This window comes from Leopardus geoffroyi, chromosome C2 (assembly GCF_018350155.1).
Source record: "Leopardus geoffroyi isolate Oge1 chromosome C2, O.geoffroyi_Oge1_pat1.0, whole genome shotgun sequence".
Classification (NCBI taxonomy): domain Eukaryota; kingdom Metazoa; phylum Chordata; class Mammalia; order Carnivora; family Felidae; genus Leopardus; species Leopardus geoffroyi.
Window position 1 is genome coordinate 126723870 of NC_059333.1, and position 26395 is coordinate 126750264.

At 35.8% G+C, this 26395-nt stretch overlaps 1 protein-coding gene across 2 annotated transcripts in view; it reads left to right on the forward strand.

The window, feature by feature from the left end:
• Positions 1-26395, forward strand: part of STAG1 (stromal antigen 1) — a 401516-nt gene that overhangs the window by 135906 nt on the left and 239215 nt on the right. The window contains exons 2-3 of one of the 2 annotated variants that reach the window (XM_045503550.1): positions 882-983; positions 2967-3131. In XM_045503550.1, the coding sequence (XP_045359506.1) occupies positions 3126-3131 (6 nt within the window). In that variant the 5' untranslated portion in view covers positions 882-983; positions 2967-3125. The remainder of the gene's footprint in view (positions 1-881; positions 984-2966; positions 3132-26395) is intronic. The other variant, XM_045503549.1, reaches the window with a different exon arrangement.

Here is a 26395-nt window from a genome sequence, read left to right on the forward strand (position 1 = left end):
TATTCCTAATTGTCAAGAAATGGTGACCAGGATGTCCATCATTGGGTAAATGGGTGACAGAATGTGTACATTCAGACAATGGAATATTATTTAGGAATTAAAAATTTAGCTATTTAGCCACTAAAAAACATTCATAAACCGTAAATGCATATTGTTAAAGGGAAAGATACCAGTCTGAAGAGGCTACATAATATATGATTTAATTATATGACTTTCTATAAAAGCCAAACCTATAGTTAGGTAAAAGAATTCATTGTTTGCCAAAGAGAAGTGGGAGGATTGAATGGGAGAAGCACAGGGATTTTTTAAGGTGGTGAAACGCTTCCCTGCGATACCATATTGTACATACATGGCACTATGCATTTGTTAAAACTCATTGAACTTTACAGAAAAAGTGAATTTTATGAATACAGATTTTAAAAAGTCACTTAGGAGTTTAAGTGGGTACCAGGATGGAATGTAGAATATGATAAAGCATTCTAATGCTGTTTGAAGTATTTGAAACAATGTCACTGAGGGAAGTTGGGCAGGAAGTTGCTGACCTAAGTAACTTTTGAAATGAATCTGTAAGACTAAAACCAAAGAAACTATATTGTATATATAAGCAATGTAATCTAGTTAATAAAATTGTTTCGGTTGGGGTATGATTTAACAGCTCTAATACTATTATATTTGTATACCAGTGGGCACCAGGTTTCTCACTGTTGAGGCGGGACCATATTGATTAGTAATGCAGAAGATGCGTATATGGTAATGGATTAGAGGTGGACATACCGATATGAAATTATATTTAGCTTAACATAGATAATATATCATTACATACAGAGATATTTATAGTTATGTGTATGTCTGTGGAACATGTATTTCTTTGTCTGCTTAAGAGCCTAGAAGAAGGACACAGTATCAAGGAGCAAAACCTAGCCCAGATCTTCATCTCTAATGTCATTCTCCAGTAAAAGGAACCAGAGCTCCTTGGAATATTGGTTGGTTCTAAAATTGAGGAAGGGGATATACAAGATGAGCCTGCAGAATATTGTGCTGCCAGAAGGTAAACAGTAAGACACACATAGATGAGAATATGTGAAATGAATGCAGGAGCCATGAAAGATTTCCCAGTGGTCAGAGCTGAAACAGGCTGAGCAACAGAATAAAAGTGTTGAAGTATACCCCAAAGTATAAAATAAATTTTGATGAGTCCATTACTTTAAATAATTGAATAAATGAGTGAGAACAGACAAAAATCCCATACTAAAAATTCCTAAGTAATTTGTGTAAATACTACTCCCCCCCCCAAGAAGGTGGAGTATAACTCCCTGCCCCTTAAATGTGGGATGCACATACTGTCTTTCTTCCAAAGGTACATTGGAAAGAGGAGGGAAAGTAACTTTACAGTGGGGAAATCTAACAAATATCGCCTCAGTCAAAAGATTAAGGTCAACATTTACAGTAAGAAATCATTATGGTAGTATATACCTTTGATATGAGGTCATAAAAATAACACTTTATTTCTTACATCTTCCTCTTAAAACCCTTAAGCCCAGTGTAGTGATGAGAAAAACATCAGACAAAACCTAGTTGAGGAACGTTGTTTAAACATCGTTCAGTTTTTAATCTATCAGTTTTTGTTCACTATCTGTATCAGATGTACCATACAAGTGGTAAGGAGGTAATAATAAGGGTAAGTGGATATAATGTATTTGGAAGTGTTCTGTACTGTCTTCAGTTTTTTTGTAAATCTAAAACTGTTCTAAAATGATATACTTAAAAATAAATAGTAAATTTATTGTGTATTAATCCACACACAAAAATGGCTGTAAGACTGTTAACTAAGAGAAGTTAAAAGAGTACTATGAAGAATACAAGAATAGAAAGTGAAGGGCGCACATACTTTAAGTAGGGAGGGAAGTCTCTACATGCCATACTTTGTAGTGTTCCTCCAATGCCCTCTAGTTACAAAGCCAAACACTGCAGCAGATAAGAAAAATGTTTACAGGGTCCAGCTCCAGGATCACAATGTGGGACAAATAAGGGTAGATTTGGAGATGAGGGATAAATTGATAATTTGATAACTGAAACAGGCTATTGTGAGAATGAATTAAGTCCCTCAAAAATGAGTATAAAGATTGAGAAAAAAGGTGTTAAATAGAGACCCAAGGTAACCCTAACAAGTAAGACAGATAGGGAGGGAAAAGATACCTGAAAGGAGAGGATGAAATCATGTGGCTTGTTGAAAGAGTTTCAAGACGTGTCTGTTACATTTAGCAACACTATTTTCATTGGTAAGTTTGGTGAAGCAGCAACTGTGATGAATTTATATATGAATGAAATTTATGGGAATGATAATAGTGACTGTGGCCAGTTATCTCAAATTACCCTTGGCTGAAAGGTGAGACATAGATAAGGTGGGTATAGCTGATGTTGACTTTTTTTTTTGAAAAATTGGGGGATGGGAACATGGGATGGGATGTGATGTTAATTGAAGAGTAAATTCTGTCAGGCAGGAATATTTGTTTAATTTATTGTTGAATTTCTAGTACCTAGAATAGTTATAAGTATGTTCACTATATATTTGTTACATGACTAGATAAGAAATATTTGAGGACCTCTGTAGAGAGAGAAGTTGAATATACAGTATTTCCAAGCAATGTTTTATTGAATAAAGTTTCTGAAGAAATAGGAAAGAATTGAAAGTATAAAGAGGGAGATGTCAAAAGAGGGCGTGATTAAAATCTTCGGCATTGGCATTATTGTTGTGTAAAACACTACATCTTTTTATAAATTTTCCTGTCTTATATAGCTTAAACTACCATTTGCACTTTAATTTACGGAAAACAAATTGTAAAGCTTCCTTTGGTCAGGAATTAAGTCTCTTATGTGTAGTAGTTCTTAGTACCTTTCACCGGTACTTTGCATAAAAGCAAAGTGTACCTGTATTTAATTGAATTTTTTCCTCATCTTTTATTCAGTCTACAAACAAGAAACCTCGAAAATCTCCAGGAGAGAAGAGTAGAATTGAAGCTACTGTTAGAGGAACAGGCCGTGGAAGAGCTAATGGGCACCCTCAACAGAATGGTGAAGGGGAGCCTGTCACACTATTTGAAGTGGTGAAATTGGGGAAAAGTGCAATGCAGGTAAATTTTAAGTATTTTTGTTTTATTTACAAAGCAGTATAGTCAGTAATCTATGTGGAACCTGTTAAGTGATGTTTTATATATTCCTGCTGATGGTATAATTAAGAAGTTTAAGTTTGTTTTACTTGTTTTGTAAACACTGTCAGAAAGGCATTTTGTTTAATAGTAAGACGCACTTTCGATTACAGTGTACTGAGTAAAATGACTTGCATATGATAGCTGCCTAAGAGAAGATTTATTGCTGTAGTCTGTTTTTTAGAATTTCACTTAATATAAGTAACATATGTGTATTGAACAATATTTAAAAGAAAAAAGGCTATAAAATAGAATTCCTATGTAGTGAACTAGGAATAACCACAATTAATAGTTCATGATTATTTTATGTGTGTATGTGATTTTATAACCTTCTTACTCTCTCCTCTCTCATTAAGATAACAAATATTAAATATTCTGCAAAAGCTCTTATTTATTGACTTCTAACTAATTCATTATAAGGATAAACCTTATTTTACTATTCTTTTAGTACGTCCTTACATTTTTTTTTTACTGTTATAGAATTTATTCATTGTTCGTATTTATGTCTCCAGATCTTTTTTCATTTTATTTATTTACTTAAAAAAATATTTTTAAGGTTTATTTTTGAGAGGGAGAGAGAGAGAGAGAGAGAGAGAGAGAGAGAGACACGGAGTGCAAGCCAGGGGAGGGGCAGAGAGAGAGGGAGACACAGAATCTGAAGCAGGCTCCAGGCTCTGAGCTGTGAGCACAAAGCCCAATGTGGGACTCGAACTCATAAACTGAGACATCATGACCTGAGCCGAAGTCAGACGCTTACCCAACTGAGCCACCCAGGAGCCCCTCTTTTTTTCATTTTAAAATACTAGAGGTAAAGTAATTTGGTGAAAGGGTATTTCTTAACTGTGTGATAAATATCATATTACTCCCCCCAAAATTTTACTGGTGTATCTTTCACCAGAAGTGTGCCTAGCAACACTTAAATTTAGGAATTATTTGATAACATACATGAAAATTGTAATCCAGAATAATTTGCATTTCTTTGATCACCAGTGATGGATAAAAGTTATATATTTTTATTCACTATTTGCTCATTTTTGATACTTCATTTTTAATTTCTTTAAAATTAGGTAATTTATGGGGGTGCCCGACTGACTCAATTGGTTTAGTGTCTGACTTGGGCTCAGGTCATAATCTCACGGTTCATGAGTTTGAGCCCTGTGTTGGGCTCTGTGCTCACAGCTCAGAGCCTGGAGCCTGCTTCGGATTCTGTGTCTCCCTCTCTCTCTGTTCCTTCCTAGCTCACACTCTCTCTCAAAAATAAACATTAAAATTTCTTTTTAAATTAGGTAATTTATGAAACAGATTTACTCTTACAACTTTTTATTTAGTATACTTTTTATTTTCTCCCTGTATATCCTTTTGCGTTAAGGGAGTTTAGTCTTTACTGCTTTTTATGTATGTTACCAGATTGATATGATCAGGAGTCTTGGAATTTGTGTGGGAAGGGAGGGAGGTGGAATAGTGTGATGATGCTAATGGTAAAAGAAACACTGAACTTCCAGTTATCTGAAGGAATGAACAAACTATAAGTTACATAAATAAGATTTAAAAATAATAGATGTTTTATTTTTGAGATCTGCCTTATGGCTTTCCACCTTTAGGTGGAAACACAAGTAGAAAAATGAAGGAAGTTTATTTTTATGTGTAAATTTAAACATTGCATTTCTGTACTTTCCTTTTTTTCACGTAAAACTTTATTTTGCAAGATATTTGTATATATAAAGATACTTTTAATGTATATAGTATTAAAGGTCAATACCAGCTTTTTAAAAATATGAAAACATCTTTAATATTTAAATGTTTGTTTATTTTTGAGAGACAACGAGCACAAGCAGGGGGAGGGGCAGACAGAGAGAAGGAGACACAAAATCTGAAGCAGGTTCCAGGCTCTGAGCTGTCAGCACAGAGTGCAGTGCAGTACTGGAACCCACAGACCGTGAGATTATGACCTGAGCCGAAGTTGGATGCTTAACCGACTGAGCCAACCATGCGCCCCCAAAATCCTTGAAATTTAATGTCAATAAAATCTGGCCTAGTATTTGAAACAAAACAGGAACTAAAACAAATTTTTCATTTTTGTCCAGAGTTCTATATTTTTTATTCTTATTACTCTTCCCTAATGCTACTTCATACTAACAATCTTTGCTTAAATTCTTTTGAACCCACATTTTGTGAAAGGTAAAGATAAGTAGTTCAGACACTAATGCTTTCCATAATTTGGTTTTAACCCACCTTTTCAACTTTTTGTCTCTATTCTTCCTTGACCTCTGCCTCAAACATTTTTTACTTTGGTATAATTTTTTATTCATATTATATTTTTGTTTCCTAGCTATGTTCAAATTAATCTACAAACTTCTGTGATTTTTATTTTTCATTCAGCATTCTATTGTGGGATTTTTTTCCTCTGTGAATTTACTTTGTAATTTTTAATGTTTGTATACTGTTTCTTAACATGGCTTGGCCATGATTTATTTAAACAGTTTTTATTTGGGTTGCTTTATTCTTAAAAAAGAAGTAAGGTACAAACTATACTACTAAAACTAATTTACTATCCATATAAACTAGAATAGTTTTATTCTATTAAAAATAGTACTTCTTTGAATCCTCCTATATCCTCCTGAAATCTACATGTGGGAGTGTTTTTGTAACAAATTCCTGAAAGTAGTTGCTGAATAAAGGGAATACATGTTTAAAAAATTGATAAGATTCTTTTGTTGAAAGCACACTAATCTTGCTGTTTATTACCTCATTTCAAACAGAAAGTAGTGATAGATAAAATTTTAAAAAAAGAATGCAGACATTAATGAGTTTAGAAACTAAATGTTTCTGTGCTTAAAGTAGAAGATAACATATAATGATAAATAGTATTGGGTTTAGTGTAGAGAAGCAGGTACTTGTAGCCAAGAGTTTGGTTCTTGTGTGTTAAAAGGAATAAAAATGTTTCATGAAACATAGGTGAATAGAGTCTAATTACATGAAGCCAGGGCCTAACATGAGTCTCTACACTTGCAAAGGAGTCTGAAGAAAGCCACTGATAACTGCCACATAAGCTAAAGCTTCTGTTTAGGGTGATCATATATCTCAGGATACCTTTCAAACCCCTAGTTTATGCTTATTGTCTATGTAGTTATTAATAGTAGAGACCTTTTTAATACTCAGGAGGGTCTTCATTTGGATAATAACTTGCTCTAAAACCTCATTAATGGGAAATCAAGGGCTAAAGAAAGGGAGAAGGCAGACAGTTCTTAAAACCAGGACCTGGATTGAAATGTCTGCTTCACTTACGGTGAGTGGGTCTTTAAAAATTCACAATATTACCCTAGAGCAGGAAGTTCTAAGCCCACATTATATGATCTATTTCTGCAGTGGAGTGACCACAATGAGCAGAGGTGATCACAAAAACTTTAGATGGGGAGGGATGAGTAGTAAAAGAAATAAATAAGTATATTTAAGATACTGGAGAGATGAAAGAAGAAATTGTATGTAACACAAAAAGGGGGTAAATTTAGTAAATTAGTTTTGCTGAAGGAAATGGATGCCATCAAATGTAGAATTCAGGAATTGACCTTCATTAGGCATTCATTTATAATGTAGCCCAGAGAAGTAAATAGGAAAGAGCAGCTGTGAAGGGTTCCAGAATATGCCAGAGGAGGAAGTCAAAGGGAATAGAAAAGACATTGTTTTTTGAAGAGATAATTTTGGAAAAATTTCTTTGACATATTTCCTCAGATCTAGAGTTTGTTCTCAGAAGTGAGCAAGGTAAGTGAAAATAATTACATAGCTCTTAATAGTATAGTAAAACCGCAGAACAGGGAGGATTAAAAGAAAATCTTGAAATACTTCATCAAGGAATACTTGATCCTATTGTCTGACTCCAGTACATGTAATATTGAAATACAAAAAATAAATTCCCCTTCTAAATTATACTTACAAATGTAAAAAGGTACTTTCAAGTAATTCATGTGATAAAGAGGAAATATACAGAGTTGGTGAGTGAATGTTAGTGAAAGTACTGCTAGTAAAAATAGTGGGACCAGCTAAAGTACTACTTAAATAAATATACTGTCTTAAAAGTATTAATATTAGCAAAACAGTAGAAACTAGAAGAAACAGCAAATCTAAAAGTACTTAGGAAGAAAAGTAATTAAAGTAGAAATGGAAATTAAATAGAAAAAGTAGTAGAAAATTAAATAAAAATATTAACAATTTGAGGTCAATACATTTTTAAGACCTAGAGGTTTTATCTTACAAATGCAAGGATAGTTTAGTATTAGCAAATCTTTTACTATAATATACCAAATGGAAGCGGGAACCGAGCCTTATCTGAACTGATGCGAAATGTTTAGAAAAAGCATTTGATAAAATTTAGGTGATGCTTGTGATGAACAAGAACTCTTGGTGAATTAGGAACAAGAGAGAAGTTCCTTATGTAGGTAAGGGAGATATAATATTGTTTGTATTCACAGAATACATAATTGTCTTTGTAGAAATTTTGGGATAAATGGTCTTTGTAGACCATTAGAACTAGTGAAAGTGTTCATTGGGCACAATTCCTAGAGGGAAAATAAACATTAAAAAAAAATCAGCCTTCTGTATAGCAGTAATAATCAATTAGAACATGTGATAGGAAATAAGAGCCCATTCAAATAAAGTACTGAGGATGAGAGAATAAAATTTTGGCTGTAACAGTGTAAAACACTGTGTCACACTCATCAGATTGAGTAACATTAAAAGGATGGAAGATGCTAAGAGTCAGTAAGGCACTAGAGTGCCAACTGTTCTGAGTATAAATATGAAATAACCCCTTTGGAGAAAAATTTGGCAGTATTAAGAAAAGTTGAATGACCTATCCATTTTGCATTCATTTAGTAAATATATAAGGAGTACCTACACTGTGGAAGCCACTTTTTTTTCTTTATTTTTTTTTTTTTGAAGAAAAAAATTACTTTGAAGAAAAGCAATTCAATTCCTAGATGTAACCTCTAGAGAAATTTTGGTATATATCAAGGAGGCAAATGCAGAATTTTTATTGCTGTTTTGTTTGTAACAGCAAAAAATTTTTAAAAACCCTAAATGTTTATGAAAAGGACAGTTGATAAATAAAATGTGGTATATTGGAACACTTAAATTCTCTATAGTGATTGAACTAGAGCTCTAGGCACCATTATGGATATATTTCAGAAATGCATTTTCTTTTTTTTTTATTTTTATTTTTTTAATACGAAATTTATTATCAAATTGGTTTCCATACAACACTCAGTGCTCATCCCAACAGGTGCCTTCCTCAATGCCCACCACCCACTTTCTCCTCCCTCCCTCCCACCCCCCATCAACCCTCAGTTTATTCTCAGTTTTTAAGAGTCTCTTATGGTTTGCCTCCTTCCCTCTCTGTAACTTTTTTCCCCCCTTCCCCTCCCCCATGGTCTTCTGTTAAGTTTCTCAGGATGCACATAAGAGTGAAAACATATGGTATCTCTCTTTCTCTGTATGACTTAGCATGACACTCTCCAGTTGCATCCATGTTGCTACAAAAGGCCATATTCCATTCTTTCTCATTGCCAAGTAGTATTCCCTTGTATATATAAACCACAACTTCTTTATCCATTCGTCAGTTGATGAACATTTAGGCTCTTTCCATAATTTGGCTATTGTTGAAAGTGCTGCTATAAACATTGGGGTACAAGTGCCTCTATGCATCAGCACTCCTGTATCCCTTAGGTAAATTCCTAGCAGTGCTATTGCTGGGTCATAGGGTAGATCTATTTTGAATTTTTTGAGGAACCTCCACACCGATTTCCAGAGTGGCTGCACCATTTTGCATTCCCACCAACAGTGCAAGAGGGTTCCCATTTCTCCACATCCTCTCCAGCATCTATAGCCTCCTGATTTGTTCATTTTAGCCACTCTGACTGGATGAGGTGGTATCTCAGTGTGGTTTTGATTTGTATTGATGAGGAGTGACGTTGAGCATCTTTTCACATGCCTGTTGGCCATCTGGATGTCTTCTTTAGAGAAGTGTCTATTCATGTTTTCTGCCCATTTCTTCACTGGATTATTTGTTTTTCGAGTGTGGAGTTCGGTGAGTTCTTAATAGATTTTGGATACTAGCCCTTTATCCGGTATGTCATTTACAGATATCTTTTCCCATTCCGTCAGTTGCCTTTTAGTTTTGTTGATTGTTTCCTTTGCAGTGTAGAAGCTTTTTATCTTGATGAGGTCCCAATACTTCATTTTTGCTTTTAATTCTCTTACCTTTGGAGTGTGTTTTTAAAGGAGAAAGCAAGCTACAGAATGATACATAATACATTGTTCCACTTATGTAAAGCATAAACACGTACATGAGATTATTTAAAATCAAGTTGCCGATACTGGTTACTTACTGAGAAGATAGGATAAAGAGAATGGGATTAGAGAGGTTGTATGTGGGGTGCTACAACTGAAACTGAAAGAGAAACAAAAAGAAACAAGTGTGGTTGTAAAATGTTAAGTGTTTTTGAACCTGAGTGCTCTTTACCTTCCTGTCTTTCTTGTTTATTATCTGAAATAAAAATAGGTGTTTTTGAAATGCTTCCCCAAAGGAGGACTTCTGTATTCAGTGTGTTTGGAAAAGGACCATATCCCTTCCCCTTTGGAGAGGTACAAAATGTGAAGGCTTTGATAAAATTTGTTTTAAGGACCTGATTTCTTTTGTTTATTCAGCATCCTTGATTCCTACAACTATTTATGACTTTACTGTCATCTTATCTTTTCTCCTGATCAGAATTGTAAAGAATCCGTTTCACTAGCTAAATAGAGACTTGTGTACCTGCTATAATCCAAGGCTTTATATTCAGAACTAAAACCACACTTTCATCCTCATGGAATATATTCTCATGGGAAAAAGATGTGATAGAATGCTTTAGTGAAAGGGATATACAGGGTGGGTTGAAAACTAAAAGTTCACTTAGGCCTGTCTAGAAACAGGGTCACGGAAGGCCTTGCCTGAATAGATAAAACTTGAACTGAGACTTGACAGAGGAGTAGGAATTAGCTATGCAGTGGCAGAGAGTATTTCTTACAGTAGAAACAGGACTAGATGAGATCTATACCTCTTACTACAGATGGCATAAGATATTCTAGTAAAAATAGAGCTGAGAGAGGTTAGATTATGAACATTGAGTGTTTTGACTTTTTATGAAATTGATGGCATTTTACAAAGAAAAAGACTTCATCGTATTAGCATTTTTAGAAATACTTTTCTGGATGCAGATTAGATAATGATTTGGAGGGTGTAGGGCTTGAATCAGACTTTTTTTCTTACTAATCTAGTTTTTTTACTGATCCGATTGGAAAGAAATGCAAGTTCAGATTTATAGAGTATCAGTGAGGATGAAGAGGAACTGACAGATTCTATAAATATTAAGGCTTTGGAATGATTCTGAAAGATGAGAAAAAGGAAGGAATCTAAGATAATTTCTAGTTGTTTGACTTGGTGGTGTTCACTGAAAGAAAATTTGCATGAGGAGAGGTGTTGGAGGATAGGTATGGGAATAATTTGGTTTGGGCATTTTGACTTTGAAACACATGTTGAATTTTGGAGCATTCATGCTACTTAATGTAATGGATATTTGTCATTGTAGTAGTTATGAGCTTAGTCAGCATTTAAATGAGTGTCTATAATCCATTGGCATTTGAATTTTGTACCTTCAGATGTCAACTAAAAACGTTGGATTTATATTTTATTCATTCAACAAAAATTCACCAAAAGCCCATTATTTCAGGCATCGGGTTAGGTGCTAGAGATATAAATGAACTAAACTTGCCCAATCCTTGCCTTCATAGATTTTCTAATCATACAAGGGAAAGGAAATCCATCCTACTAATCAAATGATCTGGTAATATGTCATGAGAAACTATAGGTTAATAGTAATCATCTTAGTGTATTAATAATAACTTCTATAAATAAGAAATTGGAGTCAGACTGTAAGTCAAATGTACATAATGACACAGTTTAGTCTTCTCTTTGCTTTTTTTTAAGATATAATTTATTGTCAAATTGGTTTCCATACAACACTCAGTGCTCATCCCAACAAGTGCCCTCCTTAATGCCCCTCACCCACTCCCCTCCCCCCCACCATCAACCCTCAGTTTGTTCTCATTATTCAAGAGTCTCTTATTGTTTACCTCTTTCTCTCTGTAACTTTTTTCCCCCTTCCCCTCCCCCATGGTCTTCTGTTAAGTTTCTCAAGATCCACATATGAGTGAAAATGTATGGTATCTGTCTTTCTCTGACTCTGAAAGGAACACTGGTTTTATCCATTTAAATATGATTGCCATGTGTCTGGGTGGCTCACTTGGTTGAATAGCCGACTCTTGATTTTGGCTTAGGTCATGATCTCATGGTTTGTGGGATTGAGCCCTGTGTGATGAGCACGGAGCCTGCTTGGGATTCTTTTTGCCCCTCTACCACTCACTTCCTCTCTTAAAATAAATAAATAAAAAACTTAAAAAGAAATATAATTGGAAAGGGATATGGGTGTCTTAGAGAATAGTCTGTCAAAGAGGGAGCTTTGTTCTGATGTAAAGAAAACTTGGACTTTTAAAGGACATTGATTTTTTCCTAGTCTCTAATTTACAAATGGAGTTGTTGCCAAATCTCAACATATGAAATGCAGAGGAATTCTTCCCCAAGATTTAGCTGAGTGCATTTTACTCTGTGACTACACCAAAGAATGCGAAAAAGCACCTTTGAGTTTATTTATTAAATCTTACCTGTTAACTTGTGTTTGAATTGATAAGTTATGTAATGATTTCATGGAAATTGCATGCATCACTGAGTAATTACTAAAATGGATAAAAGTGTTAATATAATAACGTTTGAATTTCTAAATGTTCATTGCAAAGCTTGAAAGTTTCAGTAAGTGTTAAGATCCTTGATGAGATGGACATTGCTAGCTCTGCCTATTTTGAGAAGAAGGCCAGGGATGAATTACTCTCCCAATAGAAAGCAGTCTCAATATGCACTTCCATGGATGTCCCCTGCTCGTAATTTCTACAAGGATAAGAACTGGTCAGGATATTTCACAATTTAGAGCCTTTAAAACTCTTAGGTTGTTTGAGAAGAAGAGTAAGTAAGTTCTAAACATAAACTTTGTCTCCAGTTTTTGTGTGTGTTTTGTTACATAGTATTTTAATTAGTTGTTTTTTCAAAGCACTTTAGTCTTGATTTCCCCCACTTTCTTAGAATGAAAAGTAATATATACAGAATGTTTTAGGGCAGTAAATGTAAACTGCTTATTTTATTTCATAACCATTTGAAAATCCTCAAATGATAGGTTGATATTCACTTAAAAGTAGGGTTTTTACTTAAAAGTAGGGTTCTGGGTTTTTTGTTTTTGTTTTTTTTTTTTTTTTACACATAATTAGAATGTCTCTCTGAAATTAACTTTGTGGTATTTTAACCTGTTCTTAACAATTTAGCAGCTATATAAGAGTAATTCTACATGCTGTAAAAGTTAAAATTCAAATGCATGATACACATAATTTCTCATTCTCTAACCATTCTGTACCAGAATTAGTGGTAGACATCTTTCTTTCATATAGTGATTCAGGGATCATGCTCCTTCCATTTTTTGGTCCCTCTTTCCTCTAGAGCCGCAATGTTGTTTGCATTCAGTGGGTGGAAGGATAGAGAGAATGGAGTAGTACCTACTTCTTAGAAGCTTTTGGCTACGAAGGTGATGGTGATCTGGGTAATATAATTCATGGCTAGGTACTTGCTTTCCCATTTTTGTACACACTCTGGAAAGAAGAACACAAATCTGCATGCGACAGTTACTTTTAGATAATTAGAGTGAAAGATATGCAGTAAATATTTTATTTTTTTCAGAAGACAGTACATTGTAAAAGCTGGTTAGTGCTAGGATAAGAGCATTAATTGTGTATGAGTTATTTAGAACTTAAGTCCTAAAAGCTAGGAACTCTAATTAAGAATTTTCATAGCCTCTATTCAGTTACATCCAAAGGTACCTACCAGTTTTCACATGTTTAGCTTTGGTAAATACATTGCTGTATTGTTCCAGTACTTATGTCAAGCTGTGCCTTAAACCTGGGTGTTCCAGGTATTATTTATTCTCTTCATGATATCCCCTAATCTTCCAAAGGCATCATCCACATTTATGTCATCTTTTATGCAGATGTTCAAAGGCTGGACAAGTAAGTAAAGATATGACTGTTACTATCTGTATCTATATATATTTATATCAATATAATGGTTTTATTTTATGAAGTCATTTTTAGGGAAAATGCCTTTATGTACATTCTTACAAGTATTTGTATTATTAATATAAGAAATATGTTAATATAAGAAATAATACATGAAATGTGGTAATTTCTACTAGTTTTGTTATCAAAGAGGGGGACCTAACTTATTTTAATGCTTCTGGCTAAAATACCTTACTTATACTTTCAGTAATAATTGAGTGTGCTTGTACCGTTTATTATGCTGTGTACTAACTTTAATAGTGCAGATCTCTTTCCCCTACCCACCAAAACACTTTACAAATTCTTTTTAAACTGAAGAAAATTATATATTATATGTTGAGGTAATTCCTTACTATATATTTGCTAGGCTTTGCATTCCATCATATCCATCCATATTTCTTAGATTTATCTGCTATATCACTTCCTCATCATTCAGAACTAGGCATTTCACACCTTTACCCCATACTATATACAACAGCAGATTATTCTTCAGTTATTAAACACTGGCAGGATATCTTTTTTTAAGATGTTATTTTAAAAATCCTTTTAGATATGTTTGTTTTTCTGGTATTTAGTCTCTTCATAAATTCCAGAAGGATTCCAGAAGGAATCCCAGATTAAGATGGAAGAGAAAAAATATAGCTAGGTTAACTTAAACTCCAGGTTTTCGGCTACTTGAGCAGAAGTTCCAGGATAACGTTCTATTGGTGGTTGAAGCTAGCCTGAACACACAGCAGTTGGAAGTAATTTAAGAGATTGAAAAGACGTATTGTAGGATTTAGGATAGGCTTTTTGTAGCATAATTATTAATAGCACCATCCTTCATCTTTTAGTAAGCGTCCTGTTTGTGTGACAAATTATATTATGAAATTTAGAGCTTGCTTTTCAGTGGCTTAATGTGGTTCTGATTCTGAAGGTATTTTATATTGAAGATATTTTATAAATAAAAATAGATATTTTATTGAGTTCTAGAATATGTTATGTTAAAATTTAGGTTAAGGCTGGGGAAGAGATACAAGGAGAAGAATTCTGAGAAGTCATGCTTTGATCCAGGAAAGGCCTTGCCAAACATATGTAATGTCCCTTACCCCAAATTAATCATGTTCTTTTAATACATGTATTAGAAAACTTACCCAAGAAAGTGCTGCTTAGAATAAGATGCTTAGGTTAATAAAAATAACTCATTTGGACATTTTTAGTTGATTTCTTTTGATACCATTATCTTTTATATTAAAGAAGGGATGTGACTGTATAAAGAAGCATAGCAAATTGAGAATGGTTTCACAAATTCTTTGATACTAATTCAAACAAAAGAGAAAAGTATAGGCATGTAATAATGAGTGTCTCTTTCTCCTTTTTCCCCTTTTTTCTTACTATTAAATTGTTGGCATCCCATTCTGATCTCTCAGATTATATTTTGAGATTTGCTCGTTCATGAAATATTAACATCTTGAATTATTAAATTATAGAATCCAAACTTAAAGTCTAATATCATACCATTAGCAAGTAGCAGAGAACATTTGCTTTTATTTTTCATTAACAGCTCCTGCTGATAGCTTACTGAGAAATAGGGGGTAAAAGTTAACTATTATTTGAGAAGCCTCTTATTCAATATGAGGCAAACTCCCTTAGCTTTGCTGAAAGCGTGGGGGCCCTTCTCCAGTCTAGTTTAATGCATGAACTTCTCTTATACCAGACACTAGGTACATACTTTGGATGCCTCCTTACTCCCCCTAGATTGTTTTTGATTATCTGGAAATATTGTAAGCACTTTTTGTATTCATCATATCACCTTCTATAGTAAAATGTATATAGTCAGCACCTAGTAAATTGTTGACAGAGTTTTTTTTGATGTATAATTTTAAAATATTACTACTTTTTTTATTTATCGTGCATTAAACTCTTATCAAAAAGCTAGGAAAAAATTTTAGAGGAAGAAAAGTACTACCTATAATCCTAATTTTTGATATTTTGGTATAGGTGCTTCTGACTGGTTCAGTCAGAAGAACACATGACTATTGATCTTAGGGTTGTGAGTTCAAGCTCCACGTTGGATGTAGAGATTACTTAAAAATAAAATCTTTAGGGGCACCTGGGTGGCTCAGTCAGTAAGCCTCTGACTCCTGATTTCACATGGGTTATGATCCCCGGGTCATGATCCTGGTGTCGTGGGATCGAGCCCTGTGTCGGACTCTGTGCTGAGCATGGAACCTGCTTAAGAATCTCCTTGTCTCCCTTTGCCCCTTTCCCCTGCTCACGCTTGCTTTCTAAAAATAAATGAATAAAATCTTAAAAAATAATATTTTGGTGTATTTCTATGTGTTTGTTCTAGATTTATATTAAAATTATACTTGTATCAAAGTAGAATGATTCTTTCCCTATTGGTATTTTATTTTATTTTGGTATTTTTTGAATACAGGGCTTTTCACCGCACAGTGTTTCATAATTTGTGTTTCTATTTTGATTGTTTTGTAACTTTCATTTAAAAATTTTTTTTTTTTTTTTTTTTTTTTAGTGTTTATTTTTGAGACAGAGAGAGACAAAGCATGAACGGGGGAGGGTCAGAGAGAGGGAGACACAGAATCTGAAACAGGCTCCAGGCTCTGAGCTGTCAGCACAGAGCCCGACGCGGGGCTCAAACTCACGGACCGCGAGATTATGACCTGGGCCGGAGTCGGCCGCCTAACCGACTGAGCCACCCAGGTGCCCCTGTAACTTTCATTTTAAATAAAATTAGACATTTAGAAATCTTGATGCCCATATCATTTTCTTTATAAGTGATTCATATAACTAGTACTACTGGATCAAAATACATTATTTTAAAGGTTTTGCAGAAATATTTCCAAATAGCCCCTTAATCCTATCAGCATTGAAAATATCTATCTTGGGGGCACCTGGGTGGCCAGTAGGTTAGGATCTGACCTTTGATTCTGGCTCAGGTCATTATCTCATGGTTTGTGGGACTGAGTCCTGCATTGGGCTCTGCTGCTGACAGTGTGGAGTCTGCTTGAGATTCTCTCTTCCCTCTCTCTCTCTGCCCCTCCCTTGCTCTCACGTACTCTCTCTCTCTCTCAAATAAACATTTAGAAAAAAAAATACATAATTTGCAATGCCAACAAATTGGACAACCTAGAAAAAAAGAAGAAATTCCTAGAAACATAAAAACCTGAAAACTGACTCAGGAAGAAATAAAATGTGAACAGACTGATTACTAGCAATAAAATTGAATCAGTAATTAAAAAAAAAAAAAACAACTCCCAACAACAAAAAAAAGTCCTGAACCAGATGGTTTCTCAGGTGAATTCTACCAAACATTTAAAGAGTTAATAACTATACTTCTCAAACTATTCCAAATAATACGAGGAAGGAAAACTTCCAAATTCATTCTATGAGGCTAGCTTTACCCTGATTCCCAAATCAGGTAAAGATACTACCAAAGAGGAAAACTACATCCCGATATCTCTGATGGACATAGATGTAAAAATCCTTAACAAAATAATTAACAAACTGAATCCAACAATACATTATAAAAATCATTCACCATCAACAAGTGGGATTTACTCCAGGGATGCAAAGAGTGGGTCAGTATTCACAAATCAGTGAGTAATACATTACATTTATAATAAGAGGAGGATAAACATATCTCAGCAGGTGCAGAAAAAAGCATTTGAGAAAGTACAACATCCCTTCATGATAAAAACCCTCAGCAAAGTAGGTTTAGAGGGAACATACCTGAACATAATAAAGCCTATATATGAAAAATCCACAGCTAATGTTATACTCAGTGGTGAAAAATGAGCCCCTTGCTTTTAAGATCAGAGATAAGAATGTCCACTCTTACCATATTTATTCAACATAGTATTGGAAGTCCTACCCAAAGCAGTCAATGGAGAAAAAGAAATAAAAGTCATCCAAACTGGTAAAGAAGTAAAACTGAGTATTTGCAGGTGACCTGATACTATATATAGAGAGAACTTTATAAAGATTCCACCCAAAAACTACCAGAAGTGATAAGTGAATTCAGTAAAGTCATAGAATAAAAAATTTACATACAGGAATCTGTTGCATATCTATACACTAATAATGGAGTAGCAGAAATAGAAATTAAGAAAACAATCCCATTTACAATTGCAACAAAAAGAATAAAATACTTAAGAATAGCTTTAACCAGGAGGTGAAAGACCTGTATCCTGACCTGAAATCTACTTAATATTGATGAAAGAAATTGAAGGTGACACAAACCCATGGAAAGATACTCTATGCTCATGGATTGGAAGAACCAATATTGTTAAAATATCTGTACTACCCAAAGCAATTTACAGATGTAATGCAGTTCCTATCAAAATACCAACATTTATACTTGTCAGGATGACTAAAATTAAAAATACAAGAAATAACAAGTGTTGACAAGGATGTGGAGAAAAAGGAACCCCTATCCACTATTGGTGGGAATGTAAATTGGTGTAACCACTATGGAAAACAGTATTAAAAATAGAACTACCATATGATCTAGTAATTCCACTTGTGAGCATTTACCCAAAGGAAATGAAAACACTAATTTGAAAAGGTACGTATGTCCCTATGTTTATTGCAGCATTGTTTATAATAGCCAAGTTATGGAAACAACCCAAGTGTCCATAGATAGATGAATGGATGAAGAAGATGTGGTACACACATACACATACACACAATTTTACACAGGCATTTAAAAAGAGTGAGATCTTGCTATTTGCAACAACATGGGTGGACCTTGGGTATAACGCTACATGAAATACAGGTAAAAATAAATACTGTATGATCTCAAAGTATTTAAGAAACAAAACGAGTAAACAAAGAATGGCTAAAAAAATAAAATAAAACAGACTCTTAAACACAGGGAATAAATTGGTGGTTGCCAGAGGGGAGTCGGTTTGGGTCAAGGGTGTGAAATAGATAAAAGGGATTAAGTGTACACTTACTTTGATGAACACTGAAAAATGTATAGAATTGTTGAATCGTTGTATACCTCAAGCAAATATGACACTGAATATTAATTGTACTTGAATTAAAAATTCATTTTCCAAAACCTTGGTAACACTAAGACTCATCATTTTAACATAGTATTTGTCATTTTGAGAGAAAAATGGTGGCAGTTCAGATTATCAGAAATTTGTTTCTTTGATTAAAAGAAATATTTTCTGAAATATTGTCCAATTATGTTTCCTTTAAAAGTTTTTAAAAAAAAATTTTTTTTTTTTCAACGTTTATTTATTCTTGGGACAGAGAGAGACAGAGCATGAACGGGGGAGGGGCAGAGAGAGAGGGAGACACAGAATCGGAAACAGGCTCCAGGCTCTGAGCCATCAGCCCAGAGCCCGACGCGGGGCTCGAACTCACGGACCGCGAGATCGTGACCTGGCTGAAGTCGGACGCTCGACCGACTGCGCCACCCAGGCGCCCCTCCTTTAAAAGTTTTAAAAACTTTATATAATGCAGAACCAATAAAAACTTTAGGGATTATTTTTGGATTGAGACTTATAAGTTAAAGTTAATTAGCCAAGAAAATTCTGAAAATGACTAATGAGGAGCTCACTCTGCTAATTAGTAGACTGTATTATAAAACTACAAAAAATATTAGTGTTAAGTCATTGGTTCAACAACTGGCAGATGAATCAGTTGAACACAAGCAGACCTAAGTATATATAATAATTAAAAATTGTGTTCCATTTGTTCCTTTCTCTTTGTAGTTGATAACTGATTAACAACTTGAAAAAAATAGATTTGTTACATCATACCATACACCAAAGTCTAGATGTAGTAAAGAAATATAAAGAGTAATATAATGAGGCAATTTTAAACGCTCTCTCTGCGATGAATGCCTTGCTGGAGGATGTGTGCATGCTGCATTGTGCCTGGGGGGGGGTTGCAATGGCTCCCTCCCCTACAACTCGGGGAGGCAGCAGCCTTGGCCTTCTGCTCTGTCTTTGCACTGCTTCCTGCATGTCCCTGGTCTTTGCAGGCTGGTCCACAGTGCCACGGTGGTGAGTGGATTGTGTGAGATGGAGTGGCAGATGGTGGCCCTGACAGAACATGGGGGTGATGATGAACTCAGGTGTTTTAAGATGTCCATCATGTTACCTCTGAATAAAGTATGGTTATTCTGAAGCCTAGGTGGGGCAGTACCTTTTCACAGGTTAGGCAGTAATCTGGTGAATGAAGGGCTGAAATTGGGGATTTACCCTCTTGGAGAAGTGCTGTTGAGATGTCTGGGATGCCTACATAATGGCTCCTGCCACTTTAATCTGCAGGCTGTGATGAGAAGTGAAGAGCCACATCCTTTCTCTGTGGCTACTCTGCATTTTGCTAACACAGAGGATGTCTCCTATATGGTGTTTGGCAAATTCTAGGAACGTCATCTAGCTTTACTGCATTAGCCTGTGAGCAGCTGTCACCTTATTGGAGGGGAAAAACTGCCTAGAAATTTTGAGACTGTTACATATCATTTAGACCACTTTGACTTCTTTATGATAAACGAATACTTGGTTTTGTCAAAAGGATTCCAATAACATACTTCAGAGCAAAAAATTTTTAAAAATTTAGAAAAAAATTTAGATGAAAAACTGGATTTAAGGCTTATAAGGCTACAAAAGCAAATGAAGTAAATATTTTACTTATTTAAATACCTTCAATACTTAGCTTCTTACCATTATATAATACTTATTTTTGTTTAGTGCTTCTAATCTTTAATGTCAGTTTGGTGTTAATTTTGCCATTTCAGCCTTTCTGTTTCTATTTATTTTTTATCTACATCTTTATTTTCTTTTTGTAAATCGAACTTTATTATTAAGCAATACATGTACATGATTTAAAAGAAAAGTCAAATGGCACAGTGACCCACATAGCAGTCCTCTCTTTTCCTGCCCACCCCCAGTCATGCTCCTTAAAGTTTTCATTTCTTTTCATTTTTTTTCTGGTATTTATTCCACATAATTTTAATTTTGACAACCTTGTATTAAGTGAATAGGATGATCAGGAAGTAGCAAATACATTTAAAGCCTTAGTAAGACATATGTAAAATAGAGGTTGGGAGATAACCCCCTAAATAATGTAGAGGCCAGTGGCTATCTCAGTGAAGTATCTTGCCATTCCATGGTTGGGGATATGTCACAAAAGTAGTGAAGTAGCATGATAATTTTGTGTAATGTAAAGATGATGAAGGTATCTGTAGACTGTTGTGGTGGACAGACTCAACTGTGACCCTCATGACTCCTTTCTCTTGGTATTATTCATGCTCTTTACCCCTTCCTTTGCATTGAGACCTGTGGCTTGCTTCTAACCATCAATTCTAGCAAAGATAAGGGGAGGGCGATTCTGATTACGTTATGTTATATAAGATGCTGTCTTGCCAGCACACTTGCTCTAGGGATTTTCCTTCTTGGTTTGACAAACTGATATGTTGGGGAAGCCTATGTACAAGGAACTATGGGTATCTTCTTGGCTTGAAGAGTTGTGTCCAGTCACCAGCAGAAGGTCAGGTACAGGGAAATAAATTTTTTCAACAATGTAAACAAGCTTAGAAATGGATTCTTCCCCATTTGAGCCTCCAAATAAGAATATAGAATAGTAAACACCTTGATTGCAGCAATGTGAGACCCTAACCAGAAGATTTGGGTGAGTTGTGTCTAGACTCTGAATCCCAGAAATTGTGAGACAATAGATGGCCAAGACAACTACACGGAGAGCAGGAAAATTAACATATCACAGAAGCAACACGGGAAGGTATCCTTTCATCTATTCTAGGCATTATGTAATGACTTACTTTGGTCCTTTTTAATTGGACAAAAAGGCATTAGCTTGGTTATAGTAGCTGCATATCAAATGCTAGGGATTGCAGTTACAGTGAAAGTCACCACCTGATTAAGTTTATGATAATCCATAGTTGTTCTTTATGATGTGTCTGACTCTTATGTATGCCTAACTGGTGAGTTTAACAGGGATGTGATAGTTTTCACCACCTTTGTTTCTCTGAAGTCTTCGATGAAACCTTGCACTCACTCCAGGGATATAGTATTGCTTCTGTTTTATTGTTTTGGTAATAGAGGGAAGTTCTGTCAACTTCAGACATTCCTACCATTATACCCCTTACCTAATGGGTAAAGTCCATGTTGGGGTTCTTCCAGTTGCCAAGTATGTCTGTTCCAAGTAAATATTTAGAAACCAAGGAAATAACCATAGGATGGGTCATTGGACAATTTATGCTATCAGCCAGACTTGATTTACATCCCCATGTATCACCTGACCACCATAAGCCCCTAATTTAACTAGTAGACCACGGTTGCGTTTTGAATCCCCAGGAATTTAAGGTCATTTGAGAGACTTTGTTTATTTATACATGAAATGTGTAGATGTTTCCTTTTAACAATGCTCAGTACCTTTAATTAATGGCTGCAAGTCTCTGGGGAAGGATGAGAGGATGTGTGCGTGTAATAGTTATGCAAGATTTTTCTTCAAGGGACCTGGTCTCCATCTCATTTAGTGTATTCTGGATCTGTGAGCTAACCCATAATTGACAAGTGGTGAGAAAGTTATAATTCTCCACTGTGTTGGTTAATACAAATTGGACTTCTGGCTACTGGATCTAGAATTTTTTCTGTTGTATGTATCAAATAGTATTATGGAGGCCTTTGGCCTGTTTTGTTCATAGTTTTGTTCCTAGGGGTACTCCAGTCATTATCTGTTGCCAAAGATCTCTGTAGATCAGGACATTCTGATTACCACTATGTTCCTGCTGCTCTTAACAGCATTACATTCCTACCTTATCTTTAATGATTAAGTGTGGCCACTTGGGCTGTGTTACCTTGGATCCCATCATCTCCACTGAAACCTGAGAGGTTTTCTTAATGGCTGCATCCCCTATACTTATACCTGGCTTACATAGGAGACTGACCACAGACCTTTAAAAGGGTATAGATCCACCTTTTACTAATGTGGTTCTCACTGCCATATGCACTCTTTTGTGGAGCACAGTTGAGGAAGAGTAGGGGTATGAAATTCTTACATAATTCCAGTCCCATATTCCTAAATCCCTAAATCATTGGATTCTTTACTCCTTCCATATCAGTGCCAGGGAAGCTCTGTCCCTCAACCTTTAAAGGCTACTTTTAGCTCACCAACCAGTCGTTTCTAGCTACGTGAACTAACACATTAAATTTGGAGTCTCCAGTAAGTGCACCCATATCCATTAGTTTGGCCTGATGTAGCATTATATTCCATCCTCCTTGGTCAAATGCTTCTAGAATCCACTCCCACATGTGGCCCTTGAGTTTCTGTTGAGTATGTAAGCTATTTCCTGCTGTGTCGTTGTGTGTACATGTATTCCTGGAGCATACTGAGATTTGACCCTAGTTATGGATATAGTGGTAATGGGGCTGGTTGTGGGTCTTAAAGAATGAGTATCCCCCTTCAAGGCATCTGCTTATGTGAAATAATCAGATTTTTCAAGCCAAGGAAAGCTAGTGTTCTCAGACACTGGGAAAGCAAACTACTTTTACTGGTATTGGAGGCTTCCAATTATAAGTGCAGTTTAGGGGAATTGGGATAGAGGACAGATTCAACAGTTTCATCTAGGACAAACCAGATATCTCTGTTCTCAGTTTCAGAATCCCATTTATTCCTGATCCAGGTCCTAATTTTCAAATGAGAAACTTGATGAGACTGAAATTCAACTGTTGTTGTAACTCAGCAACCTACACAAATAAATTTTTGCCTTGATTTTCAGCATTATCAGTCCCATACCTACAAGAAAGAAGATAATTCTTTCAGGGGAATCTTAGAAGCTCTCTGGCTCTCTCATTGTCACTTAAGCGTGAGAGTTAGTGGACTTGAACCTGTCATTTTCTAAGTTCTCGGGTGTACACAGAAGGATAGATTTGTTACATCATACCATACACCAAAGTCTAGATGTAGTAAAGAATTAAATATAAAGAGTAATATAATGAAACAATTTTAACTTGTAACAACTTGTTTAACAATTGTGAAACATTTTAACTTTAACAACTTGTACTCCTGTCCATAGTCATCATTACTGCCATAATGGCAAATATAGTGGCCACTTAAGCTTTCAAAGAATGTGCTTGAGTTGGTGCTTCATCACAGTGTACCATAGGTGATAGCTTGATTGGTTTTCTGAAACTACTGCATGCCATAGATTACGTTCATCCCATTTCCTTGGCAAAGAGCTCAGCCCTATGCTTAATCCTAAACACATGACCAAACCAGTCCCCAAATCTAATCTTTACTGGTTTATATTCTGGAACCACTCCTGGTTCTGAACCTTTCTGGATTGAATCAGGAGTCAGAAACCACACAGTTTCTTGAATTGGTATAATTATATATAATTAGTAAACTATGATAAAGGAATAACTATAAAGATGTAAGGATAACTCTAATTTTTTAAAAATGTTTTATTTTTGAGAGAGAGAGATTCACACAGTGTGAGCAGGGCAGGGGCAGAGAGAGAGGGGGAGACACAGAATTCAAAGCAGGCCCCAGGCTTTGAGCTGTCAGCACAGAGCCCGACGCGGGGCTGGAACCCACAAACCGCGAGATCATGACCTGAGCTGAAGTTGGACGCTCAACCAACTGAGCCACCCAGGCGCCCCTAAAGATGTAAGGATAACTCTGAATGAGACCCTATGGCTTAAAGAAATTTCTCAAGGAAAGAAAAACTTGGATTCGTGGGGGTACCCTTCCTCAGGCTTGGGTTTGGACCTTGTTGGAGAAGGTGGGTTTGCAGCCTATTGAATGACAGAGTTCACTGGATTGCCTTATGCCTTAGCCAGAGCTGGTTTACATTTGCTAGGCAGCAGGAAACAACATTCTGAGATACAGTTGTGTTGGTTGTGGTGGACAGTACTACAATGGGAGTTGAGGTACTGCTGCCAGATGAAACTTTGAGCAGGCCATTGTCATTGTCAGGAGGGCTGCATCAAGAGGATAATCACCCAATCCTAATCTGGGGCACAAAAATTCCAAAGAACTGCACACTCTTAGCATGAGGAAGAGACAGACGACCACCGTTGGACTTTGCAGCAAGAATAAAAACACAAAACTCTTAACATTTTGAAACCAGGAAAAGAAGTCCACCTTCCTCCTGGACTGTCCTTCCAGAGCTCTGTGCTACTAAAGCTTAACATAGTGCTTACTGTGAAGCAGAAGTGCTTGTAAAGTCTAGTCCATTATTACAGAGCAGATACCGCTGGGGTAATTTTGGTGCTGAGGCACAATAAATTGGTTTTCCTCAAGTGTCTGGTGGTAGCAGCTATTTGCATATCTTTTTTTTTTAACGTTTATTTATTTTTGAGACAGAGACAGAACATGAATGGGGGAGGGTCAGAGAGAGAGAGGGAAACACAGAATCTGAAACAGGCTCCAGGCTCTGAGCTGTCAGCACAGAGCCCGACGTGGGGCCTGAACCCACAAACCGCAAGATCATGACCTCAGCCGAAGTCGGAAGCCCAACAGACTGAGCCACCCAGGCGCCCCTATTTGCATATCTTAAAAGAGAGGCATTGAATGTAGATGGATGCTCTATGTGGAGGTAGAATTTGTATATGTTGTGTTTAATTATTGGTGCTGATATTTGTAAGATTTTATCTTTTTCCTTGGAATTCATAAATTTTACCTATGCTTATATGTGTCATTTTCCCATTAATTCTGACAGAAACTAGATAAGCCATGTTAATGTTCAGATTTAAATCTTTTATTGATAAGGTAGATTTTCCTCTTAAAATGATCAGCTTAATTGTGTTTCTTCCTTGTCTTTCCTTCTTAAACACTTATATATGTTAGATCTCCTATATACGTTTGCCAAGTATTTTACTCCTTTCCTTGTGAATTCCTTTTGTATATTTTTCTTTTATGTTGAGACTTTTCCCCCCACTGAACTTCTAGGACACTAAATTCATTTTCCATTAAATTCATTTTTCCTTTTCTTCTTCTTTTTTTTTTTCTTTTTTAAGTAGGCTCCATGCCCAATGTGGGGCTTGAAACTCACAACCCTGAGACTAAGAGTCACATGCTCTACTGATTTGAGCCAGCCAGGTTCCCCCAGTGATTATTCTTTCATTCAGCTAATGAGTATTTAAATTTGATTTTTTTTTTTTAACTTTTAGAACGTTCTTTCTGCTCTTTAAAGTTTCCATCTGTTTCAAATATACCTAGTATAATGTTTTTTTTCTCCTTCGTGTTTGGTAAGTCTTTTAGGCATATTATTTTGCTTTGACTTCTATTTTTTTTAAATATTTATTTTGGGAGAGAGAGAGAGACAGACACAGAGAGCGCCAGTAGAGAGAGAATATTTCACAGAGAGAATCCCAAGCAGGCTCCAAGCTCAGCATGAAGCCAGTCCCACAGGGGGCTCAGCCCCATAACCTCAGCTGCTATCAAGAGTCTGGCAGTCAACTGACTGATCCACCCAGGTGCCCTTTGCTTTGACTTCTTAAGGCTTTTTCAGTTTGGGTGGTTACGTCAAATTATTAGGATCCCTCCTTTGGCACAAATTCACATATAAATACTGTCATAGTCTTCATTCCTATGAGTATCACATTAAACAACAGTTCTGCTAATTGGATAGTACTTTCCCAGCCTTAAGACTAGGAGGTAACTCATCTTATTATAGTGATCCCTTGCGGTTCTTCTGAGGCCAATAATTTATTTTTTTTAATGTTTATTTATTTATTTTAAGAGAGAGAGTGAGCAGGGAGAGGGGCAGAGAGAGAGAGGAGAGAATCCCAAACAGGCTCTGCGCTGACAGTGCAGAGCCTGACACAGGGCTTGATCCCACAAACTGTGAGATCATGACCTGAGCCGAAGCCAAGAGTGGTTTCAGTGGACTCAGTGGACTGAGTCATCTAGATGCCCCTGAGGCCAAGAGTTTATAGCAGGCCCTCCTAGGACCATATACCACA